This window comes from Populus alba, chromosome 6, assembly GCF_005239225.2.
Source record: "Populus alba chromosome 6, ASM523922v2, whole genome shotgun sequence".
Classification (NCBI taxonomy): Eukaryota; Viridiplantae; Streptophyta; class Magnoliopsida; order Malpighiales; family Salicaceae; genus Populus; species Populus alba.
The window spans coordinates 18,573,148-18,600,860 of NC_133289.1; the positions used below are offsets into that span (position 1 = coordinate 18,573,148).

A 27,713-nucleotide genomic window follows, 5' to 3' on the forward strand; every position below is an offset into this window, starting at 1 on the left:
TTGTCAACCCATATTAACCTAAAGAGTTCAAATATCTTTGATTTCATAGTTAAAATCTATTTTTTAAAAAAACACATCACCAATAATTGAATATCTTCTTTTGCTCTTTAATTTTTTTTTGCTTCAACATATAATGTGAGTCAATAAACTAATCCAACCCTACAACATAGCAAGGGTGGTGGAGCTAGTGATTTCTTACAAAAACAATAAGATCTTTCAACGTTTGGATATAGTATGAAAAATGAGTTAAGATAATAATATTTCAAGTTATGAACCTTCAAATACGATAGAAATTTTGAATTAGCAAAGCTTAATAACTATCTCATTGTTTAGCTGGCTTTTTTTTCTTTTCTTTATTAGCGACTTTCACCCAAAAGAAACCAAATTAGACAAAAAGAAAGAAAAAAAAAAAAAACAGGTGCAGGTTCATGCCCCAACAAAGCATGAACCGATGGGTTATAACTAAGCCAAGATAAGTCTTGGCTTCAGATTTCTCCATTTGTCTGACTTAACACGATACCTAGCTGTCTCCACTAGGTCTGCCACCAAAATTCTGCCTGGTCAAAAAAGAAAAACAATGAGAAACAAACAGAAAATTATCTAATCACAGCTTTTGATGTTAATATGAAGGAGAAAAGAAACACCGCATTAATCATTCCCACGAGAAAGCAAACATCACCAGAATAATCTCTGGAATAGAATGGGTGGTGATTGCTTGCAGTTTAACGACAAAGATACTGGCAACCAAGTTAACCATCCAAACTTGGTGGCTTCGCTAAGTTTTTCTTATTTAGAAATATATTAAAATAATATTTTTCAAAAAAAATTATTTTTGACTCCATCACATCGAACCAAACTAATATAAAAATACTATAAATAATTTAATTTGAAGTAAAGAAAAAAATAAAAATATTTTATTATTTTTTAAACGAAAGTGTTAGAGAAAAACCAACTGAGAGAATTGGGCGTGAATCATGATAGAAAACTTCCAAAGTTGGCAACATAATTGGTGGAAATAGGAACAGAAAAATTCAATCGCAAGTCACTTATTAAAATGGAATCTCAGATGAATTGATCCAGAAGAAATACACTACAGTTACAGTTGTTTTCCTAACAAATGAAGGATACATACCTACAAATTTCGTTGAAGATGATAATCCAAAGAATTGGAATCAAGCGTTGTTGACCCTAAAATGACATGCTGAACTGCCAAAAATGACACAAAATCAAGAGCATGATGACATAAGGACTGGTCAAAGATGTTCTATATATTCAACATAAAAAAGCATGGCTGACGTTCAATTTAAGATTAATAAGAAATAAAAAATTTCACCTTTTCCCCCTTCTTTCCTTTTCCACAACGTAAATTCCAAAACTCATGGGTAAGGATCACAAGCCAACTTTCGAAGAATATCCATTCCCATTCTATACCTTACACTGCTAGAGTTAACATAACTATTTAACAGACTGAATTAGAAATTAAAGGTTTGTTAAGATTTGCAATGTTGTGGATAATTATAAAGAAACAAAGAGGAAGTTGCAGTCTTTTGATCATTTGTGATTCCTACAAAACCATTGAGGATGTCCTAACAGTAAGTCGCAAGAAGAAAACATTTATTTTCTTTGTTTTTTTTTTTTTTCCTGTGTCACATAAAGGTAAAGCCCGTTTTTCAGATTCCATACTAGAATTTGAAAATATATTGGACATCCCAGAAATAGCCCAGTGCACCCAATTAACAAAAGTTAAGATATTCACCCCAAAAGTCATTAGGCAAGTTATGGTAAAGAAAATTTCGCTGTATGGACACTAAAAACATTCTTTTGCTTGATGTACTCTGAGGAACTCCTTTTTTATCATCCACAGACCTAAAACTCTCTTTTGCTTGTAATTAAATGTCACCCAAAAAGAAATACTTTGAGGAAAGTACCTTTTTCTAAAGCCTCTTCACAATTTCTTCATTTACACGGTCATAATAAGTCATTCTCCGGATGCAATTTTTAGCTTCTTCAAATTTATGGCCACGGAATGCACTTGCAAAGGAATTAGACCAGTTTTGTAATTTCTCTTGCATCTGCATAAACAATTTGAAATTGTAAATATAACATAAACAAGATATAGACATACTTTGGAAAATTACAGAAAAATGAAGCCAGTCAGCCTGTGTCTCAGCATATGAGGCCCAATATAGCAATCTAAAAGAACTATTTTGAATTTACAATGAAACTCGTCACCACCTTCCAAATTCTCATAAAATTTTCCAAAAAAGTCATACCGAAGACTGGATCTCCTTTAAAGCCTGATAGTCAGGTGCCTCTTCAACTGCTTCCCTGATTTCCATAATCTGCAGTGTCAGAAATTAGAGTAACAAAAGATCCAAGTTCAAAGACATAGATCATCTGCTTAGGAGCTTGCATGCAGTAATCTACCCAAGAAATCTATGCCAGGAATGAAATACAGAACAAAAACAAGAAGCTCTTATAAATTACCTCAGCTAGCAGCTCCGGTTCTGACACTGTTTCTTCTTCATTAACATTTACACCTTCAAGTTTCAGCTGTAAGAAAGAAAGTATATAATTTTATGAATGTTTAGGAACAGGATAATTTATACAATGAAATACATGAAGGAGGAAAACAGGCATTCATCGATTGCGTAATGAAGAAATATTACCCTGAAATACTTAGAATCACATTGTCCAAAAACTTGATGACACCAAACTATTAACAAATTTTAAACATGTCCATATTATTTTTCTTGTGTAATAGCATGATTGTTTAGCATATGCATCCTCTGGCCCCATGCCTTCTGTTATCCATCAACTATTTTATACCAAAACAACCAAAAAGATCTAAACACATCTAATTAACAACGCCCTTGATTTTTCTTATGATAGTCAATTGATCAAATGAACCATGAACTACCGTATCATAAACTCTACAAAAAAGTTAAAACTCCAAGCAATTTAAGCACTCCAAGTTGTACAAATAAGGACTTATCAAAAAGGTTCTTAAATATTCAACTGACATGAATCAATGAGAAAATCGGCATTCTTAGTTCAAACCTGGAAACCCCTTATACTGTTATTACCAAAAAGGCCATAAATGCCGGTAAAATAGCACAAATAAAAATGCTTCAATTTATGCCGGGATGATATCTAAATGCATACAATGTATATTGCCCTTGACAAGGCATTGTTCAGCGTCCGGTAAGCATCAATCACCCTAGCTGATTGTTCTGCAGCAAACTCTCTCTCTTTCTGAAAAAGCAAAAACAAATGAACAATTGAAACCCAAAGCTAAAAAATACAAAAGGAAAAAAGAGTACCTTCTATTAAAAAAAAAAATTAAACAGACTAACCTCAGGTTTTGAATGAACTAAATCAGGATGCAATTTTTTCTGCCAATTTTTATACTTCACCTCCAAATTATGATCCTCCTCTATTTCATACTTGTTTTCCCTGTAATATTAAAACCCCCACTCAAAAGAATAAAACCTTGCCAATAAAATACAAAACCCAAATCCAAAATTAACTTTAAAAGCAGGAAAAAAAAATTAACAGGGTGTACTTTACAGGCCAAATATTTGGAAGTAATCAACAGAGTGATCAACAGGCTGGATAGTTGTACAAGACTCGCAGACCAAAAACGGTGCGTTTTGAGGCTCGGCATTACAGTTCCAGCATCTGAGGTTGGTTTTCTCGGAAGATTGGGCGGAGCAGAAACTTTTCCCTGAAAAAGGGAGAAAGTGGGAGGAAAACCCACTTGATGATGAAGTCTGGATTTTTTTGTTGTTGTTGTTGTAGGAAATGAAAGGAAAGGGAGAGTGAGGTTGTGAATTGGAGAGATGCTGTTGTTGGTTCTGTAAGAAGCCAAATGTCGTTGAAGAGATGGTTCTGGTCTGGAGGAGACGATCGGAGAGAGGACTCCATAGCTTCTTCTTTGCTTTCAACATTTGTTTTGTTTTGTTGTGATTTTGTTGAATGGGTGAAGCAAAGGTTAAGAGAGAGTCTAGTATTCTTTATTTTTTTAAGGTTTTATTTTTTATTTAAAAATATATTAAAATATTATTTTTATATTTTTTAAAAAAAAATTATTTTTTATATAGCACATTAAAATATTCAAAATTATATAAAAAAAATAATTTTTAATAAATATTTTTAATAAAAAAAATACAATTTCAACTGAGCATCAAACACAAGCTAATAAATTAACAGCATTCATAATAAATAATAATAATAATAAAAAAAAATATTTCACTATACACACAATTCGTTTTGCTTTTTAAAAAAAAAAACTAATATACCTGGTGTCGGAGATATTTTAATTTTTTTATACATCCCATTAGTTATTAAAAAAATAATTAGAAGTATAGGTATCATTTTAATTTTTAACACTTAAAATGACTTGCTTACTTTTCAAGTTAAAATTGACTTAAAAAAGTATTTTTATCTTTTTATTTTTAAAATACAATAAAATTAACAAATTTATGTTAAGAGTATTATATATATATGTAGGCGTGCACGTCTTTTAATAAACACTTTTTCATAAATATGAGATTCTTTAAAAATATTTTAATTTTTCAACACACTTTAAACGATACATATAACACCTCTTGATAGCATAAAATATCATTTTACCATGTTACTGGAACAGTTGGTTAGGTGCATGTCAATGGCGGCATCATAGTTTGTCATTAGTCGGCTTTTTTTTACTTTTCTCTCTCCTCCTTCTAAAATTACAAGTTTATCATCTTTATTGTTAATGTTTTAATTTTGGTTTTTTTTTTTTTATTTTTAATTTTTTTTTTAGTCTTTTTGTAAAAAAATTACTTGTTTTCAATTTAAGTCTTCAATTCTAATTTGTCATATGTTTTATTTTCTAATTTGGTTCTTATTCTTTTAATTTCTATTTTTTTCTTAGCACTTTGTAAAAACTTTATTGGTTTTCAATTTTATCCTTCAATCCAAGTTTATGATGCATTATTTTTTTCAATTTGATCCTCATTTTTTTATTTTTTTTTCTTTTTATTAAAGTTATTTTTATTTTTAATTTAACCCTCCAATAAAAAATTTAAAGTTATCCTCTAATTTGCCTTTTGTTTTGTTTTTTACCCTAATTTTTTTAATTGCTATTTTTTATTTTAGAATTTTTATGTAATTGATTTTATCATTCAACGTTGAATTTGATAAGAGGATTGAAGTTCATATTTTTTTCATGTATGTTACTTCTGTTCTAATAACTTGACTCACAGGTTTGTATAGTTAATGCAAGTTGATATCTTTTTTTTATGCTTATTTTCCTTTTCAATTCCATAGTTTAACATTAGTTTTTTTCAAAAAAAAAAAAAAAGACTTTGTATTGTTCTTTAATTTTTTTCTTTAGGATTATCCTAATCTCATAACTTAAACCATGAGTTTTGCGAGTTGGTACGTCCTTTATTACCCAGGTTATATGTCTATCACTATATTTCAGGTTCACTCGAGAATTTTTTTTTTTTTTTTTTTGTCTACTTCTCATCCAATTCAATACTTCTAAGGGTTTGTTTTTCAAATTATCATAATTTTTTAAAAAATATCAATTTATTATAGTTATTTTTTTATCATTTAATTAAAATAAAATCAATTTATTAAATCCGGTATAATCCAAGGTCAAGCCCAGCACTCTAATTTGTAACTTGAATCATGCAACAAAAGATGATTCTGTGACACCCAATGACAAGATTTGACTCACTTTACTGCTAACTTGACCATTTTTTCTTTCCCAAACACCAAATTCCCATCAATTTCTACAAATTATTGGCACAACTTATTCATAAATATTTGCTAAAAACAATAAAGGAAAGAAAAACTCACTATTGATACGTCTTTGAAAAATAAGAAACAATGATACATTGGTACATATATCATCAGTACAAGGTGATACAAATCCACTCTCATAGTTTAGCTGTGAATACAACAAATGTATCGAGCTGATCACTAAATCTTCGACCTCTTTGGTTATCTCAATTCTTATCTCACTGTAACATCTACTCATATCTGGAACCAAAGCAACAGTATCTATAATTTGTTTGCCGAGTAAGTTTCTTCCCTTCAATGACAACATTTTCATGGGTGCCATTTACCTCAAGGCTCGTTTGCTTGTCGCCTTGCGTGGTTAGGTCCATAGCTGGTACCTCTGTTGTTTCATCTTTCCCATTTTCAGAAGAATATAAAGCAACATGGTTAGTTTCACTAGGAATTGAAAGGTATTGATCTGGTGATGCAGGCGTTATCTTGTTATGGCTTGTTTCCCTTGAACCTGCACGCCTGTAAAGCGAAGATCGAACCAGCAATGTCATTATCCTAGAGCAGTTGAAGTAATAATTTATCATTTCCATTAGATTCATTAATTAATATGTTTTGGACAGCAGTACGCAGGCATGAGTACCTGATTTCACGGTTGCTGAAGCTATTCCTGGATGAACTCCTCCCAACACGTTTTCCTTTATTGGATGCTTCAACAGAGACCTCAGCAGCATTTGAACGGCCTCCACTGTGTTGTAAATGAGTTGGATCATTTTCTGCATCCTTTTCAAGGTTTTTATTTTCTTCATTTGTTTTTCTAGAGAAAGACCTGGTAAGAGAATTACCGTATTCCCGGACCATAGAAATGGCCTTCTCTAGAGTTTCTAAAGCTCTCCCTACATCAGAACTGATACGTATATTCCTTGTAGAGTTTCCAGGACTCTTTAGGGAAATATTATTGCTTGAAGTTTGACCTATAACTCTGCAATCCCTCATTAATCGTCTGCTATCTTCACTTTCTTCTTCCTCAATCTCAATAAAAGTTTTCCTACCTGTAGCCAGTGCAATGTTTCGCCCACTTTCATTTCCATTGTCATTGCAATGAACTCTCTGCTCCATCCCTCGCATTCCATCGTTCAAGTGTCTGCTTTCTGGATTCTTTTCTTCCTTGATACCACCAAAGGATTTATTGTCCATAACTAGTGCATTGTCTGGAAAAGCTTCGCTTGCACCATCATCTCCATGAATATTCAGTTCCATAACTCCCAAGCTTTCATCCTTCAAGTGTCTGCTTTCTTGACTATTTTCTTCCTTGATCTCACCAAAGGATTTGTTTACCACAACTTGTGCATTTTCTGGAGAAGCTTCACTTGCATCATTGTCTCCAAGAATATTCAGTTCAACATCTCCCAAGTTTTCTTTTATATCTTCAGCAGAATGCTCTTGCTGTAGAAGGCAAGCATCTGCTTCAGGCTCTTTCCATTCCATGGCCTCATTTGCGTTTTCAGTAGAATAAAGAGCCTCGCGTATTCGAGCATACATTGGAGCTTCCAAAGCCTTACTGTAGTCTTCATCATGGTTAGACACAGAAGCCACTGCCTGTAATAATTTGCAAAATGGATGTCAGAGAAATATATTGCACAGAAACCACAAAAGTTAGAATGCAATGATGGTTCTTCATTCTTCATGCATGACCCTCCTGACATAGAAACTGGGTCTGAAACTTCTGTAGATCCTACTATAACCCTTAATTTTCCTGCCCCCTATCTTTATTACTCAGGCCAAAAGAGAGAAAATCCCAAGCCCAACTAGTCTATCACCTATTGAACCCAGATCCTCTACCTTTAAAAATTGTTGTGATTAATACTGCAGAGAGCGTATAAAGAGAGGGTATAAAGAGCCAAATGAATCGAATTCACTGTTGCATGCAGCAGGGTATACGGAAAATAAATAGAGAGAAATATATAACCTTCTGGTAGAGTCTGAAACCATTGCCAACGAGCTGCCTTGTGATGAAGTTCATGAGAGATGGAGGGACAAAATCCAGCTTCAAATCCATATTTGCAATTGTCCTGCAAAATCTAATGGTTTTCAAAAGCTCCACAACAAAGGAGCTCATGCAATGGGAAAGATCAAGCCTCAACTTGTCTACTTATGTAGCAGATGATAGATGGTAGAGCTGTACACAGGAATGATTACGTTTACATGAAATTCAATTAGAAGTTTTCCTCCTTTGAACCGTAGGACTTGTGCATGTGTCTTATATCAAAGAAGACTCACAATATAAATCGAACTAACTGTGACTCACCGAAAATAACTTCTTTCTGGGGTCACTTTTTGGATGGCGAAGCCACCCATCATATCAATCCTTACCACATCCTTTGCTTCAGGGATTCCATCTTTTGAAAATCCATGGGTATTTTTATCAATGCCCTCCAAATCCGAGATCTGAAAGCAACATAATCCAAGAATTTATCTTCCAATTTAGAATTAGGTATCCAAAACTTGGGTAAAAAAGAAATAGCAACTGATAAAATGATGAATTCAACCACTTCAAGCGAGTACCGTGCTTATGATAACAACAACAAGACCATCTTGGAGGTGTTCAAACAAAACATAGTGCACAACAGCCTCCCTAGCCGTCATCGGCCATGTAACCTTCACCCTTCCTTCCAAAATTTGAGGAAGAATCAGAATTTTATGTTGCAGAATACAAGCAAAAGGAATCAAACAAGTAATTTAAATAACTAGAGTAAATTATATAAACTAGTCCCTAGTCTTGATAAATGAATTAAATAGTCCCTCTTGTTTCAAAAACTAATTATTTAGTCCTTTCCGTGGAAAAAAAAAAGAATTTTGGAATAAAGTAGTATTGAATTAAGCGTGATCAACACGAATCAAATGACTAAATAATTAGTTTTTGAAACAAGGGGGGCTAATTAATTCATTTATCAAGACCAGAAGGGCTAATTTATAATTTACTCCACATAACCGCTACAGATTGTGGCGGGCAAACCTCACTAAAGATATCTGTTCACTGATCCTGATCTTTTGCAAGCATTCGCAAATGGTGATTTTAAAAGGTGGGAAACTATACTGGGGCCACCTGAGAACACGAAATCACCAGATTAAAGCAAACCTTGCAATATAAATCTTGATTTCAACCATTTAATTTTTAATCTCTTTTGTCAACTGTGCACCGTCCCTCAACTAAAACTGGAGAAATAAGAATAATCACATAAATCTAGAAGGACGTGCAGCCACATAAATCCTTGACATTTCTAGGGCAAGGCTGCCAGCAAAGATTGTTGTTCCCATAAGCCTAAAACTCCTCATCAATGCACTAATTGCTATCCGTCATGCATGACCATGGGTCGATATGTAGAAGGATGAGACAAATATGACAAGAGACAGCCTCTTATTTTGTGCTCATGAACAAAAATGTCAAACTTCCAAGGAAGAAATCCTAGTCTATGTGCTTATGTACATATTGTCTTTAAAGAAGTTGGAAGCAGGGCCAAAATGTGAAAGAATTTAAGCACAATGTCACTTACACAGATCCACCAACCTACACATTCTTGAGGAAATTCTCAGAACTGTCTCAAAAGTATAAAATGCAACTTAAGGAACTTTCAATGATGCATTTATAAAAGTTCACAATCAAAATTAACAGCTTCAACTCTCAAGTGATCTGATTTCCTTGGCATTACTGGATGTAAAATCAGCCCTCATAAGGAATAACTATAATTAGCAGTGTTAAAATGCAAATTTTTCAGCAATTGTGTTTTTTTCCCTAAAATAAAAGTAAAATGCAGTATTTTTATCAAGTTAAGATGCCGCAACAATATTGTCATTAAAGCTGGACAGAGGAATGAACTGAAGAGAGGTGTATAAATGTTGTTTCACAAAACAGAGTATCTCCGTAGACATTATATGTCACAAAGTGAAGAGAGATGCCAAGATAGAAGCAATCCTTACCATTTCCTGTAGAGTGTCGCCTCCCAAGAGACGCATAAACCTACAAGATATTATTTGCACTTGTCAAAAGAGTTTTCAATTTGTGCAGCTTCAAGATGTCTCAAATAATTGTCTGCTTTGTGCTAGTCTACGAGGATAAAGCTCAAAATTTATTAATATTTCACCTAAACTTACAAGTATCGACAGTTCCATCAACATAACCTTCGACAAGTAATGAATGAAAGGGAGTACCCTCAGGTCCTGGGCGATACATAACACGGAACTCTTCATGATCCTCTTTTATCTGTCAAGAGAAGTAAGCTTCAGCATATCAGTATTGAGACCATTTTTCTACATAGACACCAATTATATATATAATTCTGACTGTGTGAGAACTAAAGAACATATGAAAGAAACCTGAGAGGAGCAGAAACATCAAACTTGAACAGATAAAAAAAATGAAATCAGCTGATTTTCTTGCTTTTTTTTTCTGAAAGAAAACGTTCCTAGGAGTAAACAGAAAGAAAAGAAGCCAGAATGAATAGTTAGCTAAAAGGGCATACTTTCCATCCACCATGTGATGTCTCACTGGTTCTTGACACCTCATTTTCACTAACAGAAGCACTCCTCAACATGTCAAGAAAAGAGGATACATGTTTAGTTCTATTTTCTATTAAATTGTCGCTGCATCCTGCAAATTCAGAATCCAAAATTAGAGTCTTTGACAAATGCAGCTGATCATCACAATTAGCAGGTTACAAAAGATAAGAATCTAACAAAATCAACATCCCAGCAGTTTGAAAAGGAGAACAACAAATTCTGAGAAATACTAGCCTTCGGTTTCATCAAGCGAAGAGTGAACAAGTTGATTCCTGATAAGGGTTTTAAGTGCGTCAAGATTTGTCAGTTCAGGGGATGCCAGTGTCCGGTCCAGCCTCTCTCTGTATTGAGAGATCTTTCCACTCTTCCCCATCTTTGCATCTCCAAGAAAGAAAAAGGAACCCTCTTTAAAATTTCCAATTACTCACGTACTGGTATGTGATTATGCTATCATCTCCTGAATTCAACATTACAAAAAATGTTTAAACTTTGGTATAGACTTGTAGCAACAAAATATGCAGGAATGCCAAAGTCTCTAAAAATCATTTGCATGGATAAGCATATTATAATGAAAATTTACATATTTTGGTTCCAAAAGTACTTAACCAAAAGAAATCATAATATTAGCATCTCAAAACATTCCACACAAATAGTGATGAGTACTATTTTATGTATGGAAATGGTTTCTCACAGACAATTAATCAGGTTAGAAAAGAGAGCCTTTGTCTGGTAGTAATAACTCCTGAATACAATATGCAGATACATTTAATACAAGAGCATCAAAACAGATGCCTCAATAACACAACTTTACTAAAACTTAAAAAGACTCCAAAACTTGCCAACCAATTCCAAAATTATCCATAACAACTTGACAGCTCTGCGAACCAAAATATTAACACGTCTTAGCAAACAAAGCCAACGACCATCAAAGAAGTACAAACAAATTCATAAAAACTTGTCCAAAACAGAAAGAAAGAATAAAATAAAAGGAACCCAGACGAAGAAATCGTGAAAACTAACCAAACTTCAAGTAATCACGTGAAAGCTCTCTGAGAACAACCCAATTTTCCTTCAAGAACTCAGAGCACTACCCTGAATAAAAACAAGAACTGAAAATTCTTTTCTTTTTGTTGGATAAACAAAAGCACAGAACTCACAAAAGCAAAGTGCACATCTCAATATATATATATATATAATATATATATATATATATAGAACGTGGTGTGAGACAGATGCACCTGATACGGGTGCACCAAGACGGAGAAAGAAAAGAATATGAAACCATATGCGTTAGGACTTGACGAAACCAAGACACGCTGCAGAATCACAGAAACGAGAAAGAATGAAAAGAGAAAAGTCGCTCTTTTAAAAAACTTTGGTGCCTTGCGCTCTTTGCCCAAGTCTGGACCAATTTGAGGAGTCAGTATATTGTGGGAGCCACATGTAGGTATCTTCCAGGCTGAGGCTGCCGACGTGAATTGAAAATTAGTCCATTTGACAAAACTCACATTTTTTTATGAATGTGGTAAGTTAAATGAATTTACCTCGCGATTAGTCTAAAGTTGTGGGTATGTTTTTGCGGTTTTTTAAAACTGTTTTTTTAACTGAAAAAATATTCTGTTTTCTTTATATTTTTAACGTATTGATGTTAAATTTTTTTTTAAAAAAAAAATTATTTTAATATATTTTTAATTAAAAAATAAATTTACACAAATATTCTACACCGCATGATCAAATATACACTTCAAAAAATACAATTAGGCTCGGGGATCACAATTTAATTCAAATGGATTATAGTATACTGCTAAAATTATTGGGGTTCTTATTATGTTTTATTATTCATATAAACAGTAAACTGAATTAATATATTTGTTTCATCATTTTAATAACAGCTTTGTGTTGTTGCTCAGGTGGTTAGTATGCGAGTCAAAACCTAGAGGTCACATATTTAAGTGATGTTGGCAATAATATTTTCTTTCAAACAACTTATTAATCTATGTTTTTTTTTTTTCTTAAGAAAAATTAAAGGGTGCAAAGAAAAAAAAGCAAGGTTAAGCACACGGGCCTTCTAGTAGGGGCCAAACACACTTTTTTTTTCTTTGGTTTTTTTTTGGTGCCACTCAAAGAAAAATTATGAGTCACTTACTCTTTAATTTTGATATAGTTCTTAAATAGTATTATAAATTCTTATTTAAATTTTAATAATTTATTTTTTAATTATTATATATCTGATATGAAAATAATAATATTAATAATAAATTGTTCATGAAAACTCAATTCAAATCATTTTTTATTTTTTTATTTTTTAAATAACTTCTAAATATAATTTTATCAACGACAAATACTTTTATGATAAAATGAAAAAAAAAATGACTACTTCACTATTCATGTAAATAGTTAAATAGCTAGGGAAAAACCAATTTTTTTTAGTATGTTGTATAATTATTTCAAACTAATTTAAATGAGACGGATACTTTTAGATAGTTATATTGATGAATATAATATAAATATTGTTAAATTCAACTAAAAAACTCTATTCAAAATAAATACATACATTACACATACATATAAATGCTATGAATGCATGCGTGTGTGTATTATTGTATGTTGAATAGTAAGTTGTATTTAAATAATGAATATTCGAAACTCAATAAACATAGTATAAAAGTGAAGAATTTTTTAAAATAATAGTTTAATGTTTGGTATATATAAAAAACAAGTGTTGAAGATGAGAATTTAATGATAAAAGTATCCTTATCTCATTAGAATCATAAGTTGTGTTTTTTTCTTTTATCATAAAGTATTTGTCGTTGATCAAGGCTTCTCAAATGAGTTTAGTTAGGTGTGAAAATCAAGAAAAGAGAAATTATTAGCTATATAAAGAATTGTATTCCTCTTTTTCACAAAAATATGAGACCCATTATAAAAAATTATTCATGCACCCCACTATTATGTGAGAGAAAAGAGTACAATTCCCGTTGTAATGAATAATTCTCCATAAAAAAAAAATTTACAAAACCATATTTTACGTGAAATAAATAAATATAGTCAATGATATGGAGATAATTAATATATATATATATATATTCAGTTTTTCGATTTAATAAAATATGTTCATACATTGAATCAATTGGATGAATTTGATAACTTTTGTGATTTCAAAGTGATCGCTTCATGGATTTGAAAAAGAAAAGGCTAAAAAGCGAGTGCTTTGTTTGAAAATAACTAAGTAATTTTTTATTTTATTTTTGCCTAATTTAATTCGAGCTTGATTCGAAGAAAATATTTACTTTTGCAAAGGTAAAATCAAATCTAATATTCAAGTTTTAGCAAGAGATGACTTGACTGGATTTTTTTTTAATTTAATTTTGATATAGGTAAACGGATAAAAAATAATGGGATATGAAAAATACAATGTATAAAAGGCAAAGATTCCTAGATCACAAAATATATACTGTAATTTCTGGTAAAAAGCCATTTAATATAATTTGTTAATTGATAGTTTAATTTCAATTTAGTTGGCAAAATCACTTAACTTCCATACACTTGACAGACTAGCTTAAAATACATTCTTATGAAAGATACATTCTATTTATTTTATTTTAGTATTTTAAAAGTATTCTATGAAAGGTTTGGTTAGGTTGAATATAAATTGTCGCGATGCCTTAGGTGGTCTTGTAATTCACGAGATAACTTTATAAAAACATGGAGTTCATGAGAATCTTGAAAAGCACCCACCCACCCCCACTGAGCAAATCATCTTAATTCTAATGGCTGATCACCGCAAAAACAGTCGCCATCAGCCAACAGCCAACAGCCAACAACCTTAATTACAAAGTTGGTGAGGACATGACAGGTAAGAAAAACCGGAAGATCAGAAGCTTTGAGAGATTTTTTTTTTCTGGAGTTTAGCACCGTAAAAAAATTAGGACGAGAACACATAAAATATTTAGAAAAAAAAAAAGTACAATTTAGAGTTACATATGAAATCTCCCACTTATAAATCACATTTGTCAATAGCTATATTGTTAAATGGGTTGATTTAAATTACAATTTAAAAAAAAAAGTGAGAGAGAACAAAAAAATAACTCTTGAGGCACGTTAAAACTTCAATAATGGTATCACTAGTATAATTAAAAAGATATTAACTAGAAAAAAAATAAAAAATACCTTAAAGATACACAATAACTCTGATCATGATACCTTTGGTATCATCAAAAAAAATCTTAACAAAATAAATCTAACAACAATAAAAAAAATCATCAATAATAACTAGAGTATATCACATTTGTTGCTAAAATATGATGGATGACTAACTTGCATTTAGCGACAAATATGGTTAACTCTAGTCATTGTTATGACTTTTCATTGTGTTGTTAGATTTGTTTATCAAAATCTTTTCAATGATAATAGTAGTGTTGTAATTAAAGTTTTGGTATGCTTCTAATATCTTTTTTTTTTATCTTTTTCTCTTCTCATTATAATTTGTGTAATTCATTTTTTAAACCATGTTATTTTACTATTTAAAAAAAAAAAAACCCAAAAACTAAAGCGTACATGCCATTTACCATGCAATTCCATTTTTGGGTGGAAACAGAAACGACAGCTCCGTTTTCGCTCGCAAAGTAGGATAAGAAAAAGCAAAACACTTTATTTAATTTTTAAAATGATGCAATTCAACTTTTATCAGGAAAAAACCAAGTCAATGAACGAGTGGGATCCACATGCTTACCACTTGGTAGATAGACAAGAGTTTTTAACAGAGTATTGTTGACAAAGTCAAATATTTTTCTTATTTAACAGTTTAAGTGGCCGTCTAGGAAGTAGTGGTTTTTTTGCATTTTTTTCTTATGACTTTTAAATATTTTGTACACATTTATATTGAAATTAATGCGGCAATACAATATTTTTCTCGTAACAGAAAGCGAGTGAACAAAAATTAAATAACCATTGAAAAACTATACATTAAAAAAAGTAAATGCAAGAAGGTAAGCATTCCCAAATCTTTAGTCATGCATTTACAGCCATCAAATCACATTTATTTTATCCTTGTGTTGTACATTCTAAACAAATCTTTCGTGATGGGGAATGAAAATATTATTATTCCAATAAAATGCATTTGGAATGAATGGAACATGCAATGGACTATCTTATTCACTCCAAGCATGGATTATTTATACATATACACACTCCTAATACTTTCAGGATGGCCACTCTGAAGTGAAAGATTCACTACCAGAAAATTAAAAAACAGCTACAAAAATGCTAATGAAAAATACTCCATCGTAGTTTCCTAACTAAAATTGCGATGGAAAATTTTCATTTATCAATTATAATGGAAATAATGATGGAATAAAAAAAATATATCGTAAACAATTCCTTTGGCTTGATGATGTGTTAAGTTACTGATGAAAGTTTTATTAGCAATTTTAAATTGAATTAAAACCTGACAATCCCTCTCCTCTCCCCATTTATTCTTCTTCTTACGTTTACAAAACAACACAACCAAACACAACAAGAACCCTCCCCTCTCACAAATCCAACAGCCCACTCATAAATCCGGCACCGAGAGTACCTCTCATTCTACCCATATCAGGTTTTACTCCCCCCTAAATAAACTTAGGGTTATGATTTTTACTTGATTTGGGGTGATTTTGTTAGGGTTTTAATGACAAAATTCGCTTTAATTTATTGGTGTGTAGTGTCTGCTTTAAAATTTATGTTTTACCAAGTTAACTTTTGGATAAACTAGTATATCAGTACAGTTCATGACAAATGGACTAAACCTTTGGGATCAGTTTAGTGAGCAATGTCCCATGAACAAGGTTCAAAAGGCTCCAACTCCAATATCATAAGTTGATGAGTTTGTCCTCCATGGCTTAACAAGGTTCGACTTCAACTCCAAGATCAAGCAATAAAAATGAACCCTTGTAAGTCTTCTGATCCTCGTATAGATTATTGTCTTCAATCAGATCGAATGAGTATATTTGTGCAAAACGTTCAAATAAAAGAAGAAAGTTGTGTCTAGGATTTTACAATGACTAGTGAAATTGTAAATACAAATAAGAAAAATAAATCTATAATTGAATTTTCTTTAAATTTAACCGGAATAAAATGAAAAAGTCTTCATTACGGTCCGTGCCCGTGAGAATCATCCATCACCTTAAATATAATGCAGCAGATAATTAACTGGTAACTCGGTCGCTTGCCCTGCACTAACTTGAAGTCATCAAATTCTGCTCATACAAGCGGTGGGAGAGGATGGCCAGGCAGCCATGAACATACAGTGGGCCATGTTTTCTCATATAATACACCGAGTAAATCACTGTACCCTATATACACATTCAAGGAAATGGCAACTTACTCTCTTTGACAAAAAATGTTATAAAATCTCAAAACTCCTGTCAGATTGTATGGAGCATATATACATAGTAAATAAAAGGTGTTTGATCAATTTGTAACATCACCGACACCCCTAAAAACTGTACAGCAAATCCTCCCCCTACTTCCTCTCATTCGCAATTGTTTCCTGCTGCTGAAGAGTAAAATGCTTGATCAATTTGTAACATCACTGACACCCCTAAAAACTGTACAGCAAATCCTCCCCTGTACTTTCCATTCACAATTGTTTCCTGATTCTAATGAGTAAACTGCTTCAGCAGCGATGCAGGCCTTGAAATGGTCATGAAATCATGATAAATAATTATATGAAAATGCTTATGCAACTCTCCTGTAGAAAAGTACGTAGGCAGCTGATGTTTTAATATCATCCTCACTAACAGGACTAACACGGCTGTCGTCAAACTCGTACCATTTGCGATACCCAAGCTGCATAGGAACAAAGATAATTTTAGACCACGTACTTGAAAACAAGAAAATATATGAATTTGTCCTCTAGTCTACAAAGTGGAACACACAAACACATTGCTTGGTGTTTCTTTCTTCTTCCTTTTTTTTTTTTTCAAACTTCAGCATGAGCAACATACATAGAGATTTCAATGGCCAAGAAATATAATAATCCGCTGGGGCACTGTCAATACTCAGAGCGAAGAAAATAACTGCATATTAAATAAGATACCTAACAGAGCCCGGAAAAGAAGTCATTGAGAAGGGATTTAACAATCAATCTTCTTAGAAAATCTTAGGGAACAGGAATGGAGATTAAATATTGACGCTCCATCCCCCCTCTATTACCTTTAAATATTTCCACCAAACCAGGGGTTAATGGACTGGGAGGGAACTAATTTATGATTTTTGGTCCCAAACTCCCTATTATAGCTCCACTATTAACTTCTTAAAAAAACAATCTTACCCTTAGCACCAAGACCTTTAAAAATAACACATAATTAAATTTTATGATTATTAGCCTTCCTCAATCTCTAACCAAACAAAAAGAAATTGTTTGACTTCATAACAATGGGCAGGTAAATCTCCCCTTCCTCTCCTTATAATTCATTTCTATACAGATTAGCTTCCCTCCATCTCTAACCAAACATAGAGACTGTTTGATTTGCATTCCCTTACTGAAAAAATCATAACAATGGTTAGGTAAATCTCCCCTTCCCATCCAATCCCTTTACCTTCCCTACCATACTAGATTCAGAAACAACTAGGATAAAGGACACAAGCCATCACGTTAATGCATTGCATTGAAATCCTGATGTACCATTAATTATAGCATTGCTGTTCACCTTATTAAAGACCAACGAACTGAGCTGGGACTATCACGATCACAAACTTTCTAATATAACTTTTCTCTCTTGGAGGGGGTAAAGAAGACAAAAAACTAGCAGTTGGTGTCTAGGAAGCTCCAATAAGAATGCATGTTGCCAATTTCATTTCACAGCCTTTAACTCAACTTGTTATTATAAATTAAAGAATGCATGGCACACACTGCCTGCCACCCTGAAGGAGACATGCATTGGTCAATTTTTATAGTCAACAATTACCCCACAAATGCATGTGCCAATTTCTAAACAAGGTATGCCCCCTGATGATAATTACTCAGCATATCCATCCAGCAAATTCTACAACACCTAGGAAAACTTCAAATTCTTGTTAAAGTAGGTGAGAAACACTAATATCAAAAGATCCTAGGTTAGTGAAGCCAGCCCAGACAGAAAACAAGCATCAACAAAAATTAATATTTTCTAGATCTATGTTACATGACTCTGTCCAATGTGTGCGCATGACTGTGCCCCTCTGTCAAATGGTTCTATCTGCAGTCTCTTGACCAAAGGCAAAAAAAGAAAATGAATAAATAGAATGAACACCACTTACGTCAATAAAGGCATCATAGTGACCACATCCCATGCCTCCATGATGATTACTTATTGCATACAATACATAACGATTGGAAAACTGGCTGTCCTTCTTGGAAGTGTAGGTCGAAAGATCAAAATCATCAATTGGGAAGTCCACATATGTTTCCAACTTGTTCCTAATATATCGACTGTATGAGAACCTCTTCAAATGAACAACCAAGATTTCAGGCAATCTCCAAAGGTCTAACTTTTTCCTAGCCTGCCGAGGCTTCTTGCAGCTGGGGCAATCCCTAAAATTGGATACAATCACACCATCAGAAACAGCAGGTAAAAAAAAGGTATCAACTGTATTGATTTTTGTGTGTGCACACACAATAAATTCAAACAGACTCGTATTACATGTAAGTAAACACGTGCAGGCACAAAAAACAGATGTAAAAACCGAAATACATCCTCAAGAAAAAATATGCAAGTAGAGCATATTTATGGCAAATAAATGAATAATCTTCAAGCAAAAATCTGCAAGTATTGAATGAGGGAGGGAGACACACTAACCACATGTCTTCTGGTCCTAAAGGCTCTTCTTTCAAGAAAGCTTCAAGGCATTTATATAAAGAAACAGACTCTTGAGGCCTCCTAGCATATAACTGGGGCTTTAAAACCTCTGGCAACGAGCTGAGAAGGCATGTATCATACTTCTCAATCATACTTTCCGACCAAGTTACATAGACCTCCAAGTTATCGCTAAACTTTGGGACTGGTAACGGCTCATTCATCTTTATCTCTGTTGATCGCATTCCATCTTTCAAATAGAATTGAAAATCAGAGCTGGAACACTGGTCATCCTCTGTTCCAGTGTCTGAGGCTGTATTACTGTCCGATATTGTAGGGCTAACTACATCCTCCATTGTAGAATCTTCATTAGTTGTGATTCCCACATCATCATAATCATTGAATGCATCATCAGCGGGCATAAGAAGTGGGCTTAGTAATTTCAGATATTGTTTATGGAGATCAAATCCAGTATAAAGATTCTCTAATCTTGCAACAAAAGGAATGCCAAACAACTTCAGATTTGGTATTGCTCGCTCAAATTCACAAGGCCTGAACACCAATTGTAGAATAAATCAGTATATAGCAAAATTTGAGATTATTACACCAAGCTAGAAGGAAAATCGAATATTAAAATAAGTAAAAAGAGCAAAAGAATGCCAGCAGGCCTGAACACCAATTGTAGAATAAATCAGTATATAGCAAAATTTGAGATTATTACACCAAGCTAGAAGGAAAATCGAATATTAAAATAAGTAAAAAGAGCAAAAGAATGCCAGCTGGATGGCCCAGAACAAGAGTACAAATAAGCTCACCTTTCCACCCTTTCATGCATAAAGACAACCATGGGTGAATTTTTGTTATCTTTTAGTAACCGGTAAGCAACAAGTTTGTCTTCGTCTCTGATCAAGGCTACCGAGTCAGATGGCTCACTTAGGCGACGAAAAATTCTATTCTTGTATATCTACAGCATCAGAAATTCAGAGTAAAAGAAGGTTACAAAAACATTAATGTATATGCAAAACTTGACTCAAAATGCACAGCCCTTGTCTAATCCTGAATCACCAACATATTTTAATTCTTGAGTAAAACAAGAGCAAATATCGCAAATTAAGTGTTCTAAATAAACTAGATCTAATGAAATTATGCAGTAGCAATCTCTCAAATTAAGCACCAATGCCTTTGACTGAAGCAACTAGCTCCTCAAGTATTGATAACCAGTCACGCTACTCAAAAACATAAATGCAGCATACCTCAACCACCATCAGCATTTCATCATTTCTCAAAGAACAAGCAATGCTCAAGGCCTCAATGAGATCTTTTTGCCTCCCACATTTGGGCACGGTTACAGTAATAGGGGTTGGTAAATTCATCCCATCGGTGCTCAGGACAGTCAAAGTCATTGTCCGCATTGTTGTTGAAGGTAATGGCAGTGATAAGTACATAAATGGATCAAATGTGACAGACTTCTTGTTGCAAGCAGGGCAAACCAGTGTTGACTGATACTGACCCTATAATGATAACAAAAAAATAAATTAATTAAGCTAACAAAACCGAGGATCATCAATCGGCTTAACTTCAAGGAAAAAATTTCAACACAACACAAATTGAAAATAGATTAAAATAGTCAAATTATAAACCATGAAAGATTGATGATCTCTGATATTAGTTATTGGAAGATGCTTGTGGTAGTAGAACTACCTATAAAAATCCCTGTTAGAAAGGAAGAATGCTAGAACCATGGACCATCATCAAGTATTGATGATTGCATGATTAAAATGACAGGAGACAGCTTAGCATAAAAGAAAATTGGCACAATCTATATGACACATGTTACCCCCAAAAAACAGAAACTCACTTGGCACAAATCAACTATGATTGAGTCATTGCGAGCCAGGTGATTCCTCCAATATTCCTCTGCTGCCTCTTCATCCGGGCGACCCTCAGCATCTTTAATGGCTATATATGGCTTGGACTTTACACGATTCAAATCTTCATGGAGTCCATCCAACAAAAAAGAAAGAAACTCCTACATTAAAAACATGTGTATTAAATGGCATCATTCCATGTGCCAAAGAGGATCTAAGAAGCTACTTCTATTTTGTACCATGCAACAAGACAGAAACTTATCACATGCAGAAGATAGAATTGGAGGAACTAAACAAACATTAGAATCAAGAGGTATACTAACTTGCGAGTCATGCTGGTTGTAGCCACTGAATTGAGGAGCAAAATCTGCTAGTTTTCGCTTGAATATTGCAGGAGCCACTGGGGTATCTCGTGGTGTCCATAGTTTACTTAGCAAATCCCCAAAAGCTAAAGCAAGCTCCCCCTGGACAAATAAACATTTATTTACAATGGCATGGCTGCGCAAAGGAAGCAAAAGTTACTAGAAGAAGATGAATTAATATAAAATAAAGTTCACAAACCTTTGTCCCTAGAAGATTTTCCTGATTTATCTCTTTTCCATAGTCCCCAAGAAAATAGTCAACTAGCTTTGGGGTGTGTGCCAAGCACTGAATTGCACTATTCATGAAACATGTATTCCCAAGATTCTGCAAGCCCCTCAAACCCAAGTAACCAAATACCCTAAAGCCACTCCCAGATTGTGAGTTCCTTAGTGACGAATAAGAGCGCACATGGTCAGTGCACCCATTCATTTTAACAGAACCAGATTCAAAAGAAGTCTCCATCTCCACCATCTCATCAAAGTTTTCATCTCTAACAGTCATAGAATCTGAAAATCCATAGGCTTGCAATTCAAGAGTAATCTGCATGCAAAATAAGATAAAATATTGACACTAAACAACAACTACAATATGCAAAATTTGTACATCAATACTTAAGAAGTTTTCATGGTTAACATCACCCAAGGGCCTCAACAACTTAAATAAAATGTGACACCTCTTTGCCGTGTTCTCCCAGGGTATCATTAGGCAGATTGATCTTATCATCGATGAGAAATTGGGTTGTCTGCCCTGAGAAGTCCCATATATGCAACTGCACACGAGGTAAACCGAATCAAGAAAGGCTTCTTCCCAAAATAAATCCTTATATCTTAGTGAGGTAACAAAAGTTCATAAAAAACTAACCAGCTTAGATTTGGGAACAAAAATATTGCAAGCTCTTCTGTAAGAAGAAACTAGATTGTCCTGGAAATTGCAGTCAATTGTCAAATATAGAATCATAGAGAAGATTTATTTAAAAAAAAAACAGAGGCTCTTGTATTTTTGTTCAGTTATGTGCTGTGATATATGCACACTAATAAGATTAACTGAATTACCATGCTGGCTAGGACTAGCGATATACCCCATGTACAAATTAAGAATATCAAAAAATTATACTCATACCAACGAGATAACAGCAGTACTAAGTAGAGTTTCAAAAAGTAGACAAATCACAATGATCCTTCAACCGAAATTAAACATGGTTCCACAGGAATGGAGAATGAATAGTACTTATTGCTTAAGTTCTACATAAAAAAACCTATAATATGTGTCCAGTTATGTTACAAAAAAATAGTGGATGACGTGCAGACTTGTAACTCTAACCAAACTGGTTAATCTCAAGACTGGTCTTGACTTCATCTGACTAAAGAGGTGCCTGGTCCAATAACCTGGCCCAAGCCAGTTTCGAACACCATGGCACTAAGCTTTTGAAAGCAAAGCATTCAAGAAGGGATCTGACTTAAACATTCACTATTGAAGCAGATACACTTGGTTCATAAACCTTGTCCTGCACAAAAATAAAGAATGAAGGAAAGAAAAAGAAAAAGGTTTAGGAAGGAACTTGACCTTTGAGCTGATCTTCACAACCAAAGAATTTGTTTCCCTAGAAACTGAAAGCCTTATTTGTATGGGAAACACATCCTGTGAATAATCTTCAGCAATAAAAGAGCCATTAACATCCTTCATTACTCCTTTAGAATCATTATGCCTGTGGAGGTAGAACAAATCAATGCACAAATTAGTAGAAATCCCTCGCTTCTATTGAGTTTTTGAGGATACAACAAATTTGCATAATTCACATAACACATCAGCACATGCATTGACTAAACGGATAGGGGGGTCACAGTGTAATGCTTGATCAGCCCAACATGTTTATCAACAACAATTGGGAGAACAAAAGGAAGGTTCCAAAATAAATCTAATATATTTGTAAGCCAAATGCTCCATACTCCTAAACAACTCATGCCTTGACCACATACAGGTAATGAATACATATTCCATAAACATGAATACACATAATACATCACATGCATATCGACAACAGGAAAGGCAACCAATAGCTCTCACCGTTTAAGCGCCTGTAACCACATTCTTCCAGAGATTATAGCATACTCACGGCCAGAAAACCCTTCTTCAGTATCCTCACTCCTCTCAGAACCTTCTTCCTTCCTAAAATCAAGTACAACCTCTGCATCATCACCACCAAAGTTCGATATCACATTGTACAAAACTCCTAATTGTTCACCACCAGTTTCCACCTCACTCCACCACCTAAAAAACCAGCACAAAACACAACAAGATTTAACTAAAACACTGCATTTAACACCATAATTACTTTTTTTTTGTTTGAATTCAAGGAATTCAGCTTCTTTGCTTTCAACACAAAAAAGAAAAAAAAAATCACCGAAAGTTTATTCCTTTCCTTGTTTTTCTCAGTAACCAAACAAGAGAGAGAGAAGAAAACGTTACCTAAAAGGAACCAAATAAAGCTTGTCAAAATCATTATCATCATCATCGTTACTAAACCAACCACGGTAAAGAGTAGAACTGAAGAAACCAGAAGCGGAGGAAGAGGCGGCGGCAGCGGAGGAGCGGGTGTTATCGTAATCCAAGTCGAAGATTGAAGAATCATCAGTGTTGGAGTTACGGAAAGAGAAGAAATCCTCCCCCATAATTGAAGATGGAATAAAAGTTAGGGTTTTGAAAGTTAGGGCTTTCAAGAGATTGAGAGTAGAGAGAGAAAATTGAGAGATTTTGATTATGATGTGTAAGAGATGAAGTTTCTCTGATAAGCGGGTCATAGAGAGAAGAGAGACATCACGGTGACCTTTTCTTTTTCCCCTTCCTTCCTCTGAACGTATGTGTAGAGTGCGTGAGGTTTATAAAAAGAAGTTTTTTTTTTTTTTTTTTTTTGTGGTTTTCACTTCTATTCAATAAATAAATTAAGAAAAAAATAAAGCCCTTTTACTCTTTTATTATTCAGAAAGCCATTTACTTCTTGGATTAGAACACTGTTGCAGCCGTGCTTGCAACTCTTTATTACTTACCTAATACAATAACACTAAATATAGCGTTTCCAAAAATATCACCAGACCATAGGTAAAAATGACTGGGAAAAAAATAATTTTGATATATAAAGATTAATAGGAAAGATCTTATATTAAAAAAAAATGGAAGCATGAAAGATTGAAGAAAATGATTTAAAAGAGAATGGAATGGAAATGGTAGCTGTGGAATACGTTTGCCATTGTGGGCTGTGCTAGGGAGGAGGACTGGAGGAGTAGGAGGAGCAGCAGTGGAGGAATGTTGACGAAGTTGGTGAGTTCGTGTGGACGCGATGTGAGTGAGAGTGGGGGAGGAGAGTTGTGTTCTAATTGTATGGAGCCTTGTAGGTGAGGAGTTGCGGCTTTTGGTTTACTTATCCAAGTTTTGATTGGATAAATAAATTAATGAAAAGTAAAGTGATCGGATCTGAGGCTTGTTTGTTAAGGATTTGGTTGGTGTTTTTAAAATGTTTTTTTTATATATATTAAAATAATATATTTTATTTTTTAAAAATTTATTTTTAAGATTAATGTATTAAAATAATTTAAAATAAAAAAAGAAAACATTTTCTCATTGCAAAAATAAAATGACTCTTAATATTCTTTTAATTATCATAATATACATTAAAATGTTTGATTGTGATAAAGAACATTCATTTAATTATTATACTATACATTAAAATCTTAGGAGTTGAAACGCTTAATAACAGTTAACTATCTCTTTTTTTTTTAATTTGAATCATTTATTTTTAATTTGGTCCTTCAAATAAGATGGGTATCTTTCTAGAATTTTCTATAAATCTCTTTTTGATAAAAATTACTTTATATGCGATTCTAAGTATGAAGTAAATTAGTGAAACTTACTATTTTTAAATTCAATTGATCTCATGTTTTCTTTTTTTGTTTTCTTGTGAAATAATAAAAATGAATGAAATTTTTTACTATAAAATAAAGTCATTCCCCTCCAGCCTTTTTAAAATAGTTTTATTAATTAGTAATAATAAATAATAGAATATTAATTAAGAATATTAGTTCATTTGAATTTGGTATACACATCAATCTTTAATTCCTCAGGGATTTCTAATTTTATCAAATAAAATTTATCGATAATCAATTCAGTTTTCATTTTAGATATATATATAATTCAATCATCCAATTTTATTTAGCTAAAAGGAAATATATATGTGTGTGTGTGACAAGTGCACCTTTATTGAATTTCTAATCGTGAACATATATTAGACCCACTTAATTTGGGAGTCTATCTTTTCTTCTGCAAAGGATTCAAATAAGACCTACCATAATGGCAACTTATGATATTCATATTAATCTATTATTCACCTCTACATATAGCATTGGTTAGACCTTATACAATAACTGTATTAAATCTATCATATATTTTGTTTCATTTCTTTTGGAACAATCACAATGTTTTATTATTATTATTATTATTATTATTATGGATCTAAAGCCAAAAAATTCAATGCATAATATTAGCATTAAATGTGTATTCTTGAGTAATCTTATTTTTTAATTATTCAACCATTTCATTTTATCAAGTTCAATATTAGTCATAGTAATCAACAATTATATGTTTCGATGCAACAACAAAATGTTATTTATAACAAGTAGTTTTGTTGGTTTATTAATTGGTAACATCTTATTCATGAAATGAGTTAGATTTGATATTAGTTAAGATACAACAAAATATGTCACGTTATTGAGTTATATCTTTTCCCTTGCTCCAATCGAGAAATAAAACTAATTAATCCTAAGTTAAGAGGTCGAGAAACTCCATGTCACTATTCTTAATAACTTGGAGTTAAGCTTTTTTTTTGTACTATTATGCATAAGAAAATAATATAAAAATTGGATTTAATTGTCAACTGCTCCTATTGAAAATAGGATTGATTACAAATTTAAGCCATAACATATGGTTTCAAAAACAAATATATGATTTTTTCGATCTAAATTAAGCAAGTTTTATATGAAGAAGATTTAACTTAACATATTTTATTTGATACGAGTAGGACAAGACCCCAACTAGGTATTATTAAATCAATATTCTTTAAAAAAAAATAGGAAAATCATAGCCAAGTCAATATGATACGAATCAATCCCTTTTTTTGCAACAAAAATCTTATCATTTTCAAAAGAATTGGAGTTGCGTATCTTTTTAATTTCCATTAAAGTGTTCTTATATGTTTCTAAGCTCCTTTAAAACCTTAAAAATTTGACAAATTTCTTTTTTAGAAACACATATAAGATCCATCACTAAAAAAAAGATAGTAGCAACCTCACTCTTAACTATTTTATTTTATTTTATTTATTAACTACTTCATTTATGAATTTCATAATAATATAGGTAAAATACATATATATATCCCTTATGGAAAAAATGATTTATTAGGATCGATATGACAGTCCAACTCCATTAAATTTTCAAAATTCATATTGAATACTTTAAATAGGCTAACCTCTTTGCTTTTGTCATGGTACAATCCTCTTCTCACCAAGCCTTTTTTTCCTCAATCCATAGAGACAAAATGTAGAACTTGTACTAATAGTTTATCTTGGAAGAAAGAACTCACTGGGTATGATCACTAGCTAATATTAATCTAATATTAACTAGTCATAATCTAATGCTAATTAAATATAAAAAAAATGTATCCTCTATACTTTCCCAGTTTCATTGCTACCGCGTGCAATCCTTTTAACATTTTAACACAACAATCGGATAATATAAATATAATTTTAACACAACATAAGTCATTTATAAGATCTTAAAGACCCATTAAAGCATGAAAGCTAGGATCTTTCAGAAAATAGATTCATATTCAAAGAGTACATAACTGCATAGATAAGTTCAAACGAACCTGTCAATTTAGGATCCAATTTAGGATTCCCCTTGGGACATGTCAAGAAAGAATTGGAATATGATAATATTGATTTATACAAATAAAAAAAAAAGGTTTTATATTGATTCAAACATTGTTCCGATAGGATAGGGGTAGCGAAAGAGGAAAAAACAAAATATTTCACACAATACTTTTAATTGAAAATCAATTTGATTTATTTTTTACCCTTCGCTCCATGAAAAAATAGATAAGATTTTACATGATCAAATCTATAGGACTTAAAGAATGATATAAGTGAATTAAAAAAATAAAGGAAATAATAAATACATAAAGAAGAGCCCATTTTTCAAATAAACAAAATCAAACTTGACAAAATGTTTCTGATTCTCGAAGAATAAGGGGAAAAGGGGTTGATCGAAAAATATCTCTTAT

General features: G+C 32.6%; 3 protein-coding genes across 9 annotated transcripts; all 3 read right to left on the bottom strand.

The window, feature by feature from the left end:
* Positions 1 to 214: 214 nt before the first annotated feature.
* Positions 215 to 3,987, bottom strand: LOC118043826 (iron-sulfur cluster co-chaperone protein HscB homolog). Of its 6 annotated transcripts, none has more exons than XR_004686706.2 (8): positions 3,571 to 3,987; positions 3,357 to 3,456; positions 3,166 to 3,255; positions 2,488 to 2,553; positions 2,274 to 2,342; positions 1,929 to 2,072; positions 1,133 to 1,201; positions 215 to 553 (listed from the first exon to the last, which is right to left on the bottom strand). XR_004686706.2 is itself a non-coding variant. In XM_073409789.1 (7 exons), the coding sequence occupies exons 1-6, from the start codon at positions 3,948 to 3,950 to the stop codon at positions 1,935 to 1,937; spliced, it is 843 nt and encodes a 280-aa protein (XP_073265890.1). In that variant the 5' UTR covers positions 3,951 to 3,987; the 3' UTR covers positions 215 to 557; positions 1,929 to 1,934. The 6 variants fall into 6 exon arrangements, 2 of the variants coding, with proteins under 2 accessions (XP_073265890.1, XP_034907805.1); XR_004686704.2 differs by having other exon boundaries at positions 215 to 557; XR_004686705.2 differs by having other exon boundaries at positions 1,133 to 1,206.
* Positions 3,988 to 5,830: 1,843 nt separating this feature from the next.
* On the bottom strand, positions 5,831 to 11,727 carry LOC118043819 (uncharacterized). 2 transcript variants are annotated; one of them, XM_035051902.2, is made up of 12 exons: positions 11,577 to 11,727; positions 11,359 to 11,430; positions 10,573 to 10,795; positions 10,302 to 10,429; positions 9,934 to 10,042; positions 9,760 to 9,799; positions 8,798 to 8,887; positions 8,347 to 8,446; positions 8,090 to 8,229; positions 7,751 to 7,853; positions 6,425 to 7,380; positions 5,831 to 6,303 (listed from the first exon to the last, which is right to left on the bottom strand). In XM_035051902.2, exons 3-12 carry the CDS (start codon positions 10,709 to 10,711, stop codon positions 6,024 to 6,026), a joined length of 2,085 nt encoding a protein of 694 aa, XP_034907793.1. In that variant the 5' UTR covers positions 10,712 to 10,795; positions 11,359 to 11,430; positions 11,577 to 11,727; the 3' UTR covers positions 5,831 to 6,023. The 2 variants fall into 2 exon arrangements, with proteins under 2 accessions (XP_034907793.1, XP_073266309.1); XM_073410208.1 differs by having other exon boundaries at positions 11,621 to 11,639.
* A 4,979-nt stretch (positions 11,728 to 16,706) lies between these two features.
* Positions 16,707 to 24,316, bottom strand: LOC118043816 (ubiquitin carboxyl-terminal hydrolase 8). Its single transcript, XM_035051893.2, has 13 exons — positions 23,852 to 24,316; positions 23,450 to 23,653; positions 22,949 to 23,090; positions 22,247 to 22,306; positions 22,059 to 22,154; positions 21,584 to 21,925; positions 21,346 to 21,486; positions 21,013 to 21,183; positions 20,408 to 20,665; positions 19,970 to 20,118; positions 19,158 to 19,706; positions 18,619 to 18,892; positions 16,707 to 17,166 (listed from the first exon to the last, which is right to left on the bottom strand). The coding sequence occupies exons 1-13, from the start codon at positions 24,181 to 24,183 to the stop codon at positions 17,056 to 17,058; spliced, it is 2,829 nt and encodes a 942-aa protein (XP_034907784.1). The 5' UTR covers positions 24,184 to 24,316; the 3' UTR covers positions 16,707 to 17,055.
* Between the last annotated feature and the right edge of the window lie 3,397 nt (positions 24,317 to 27,713).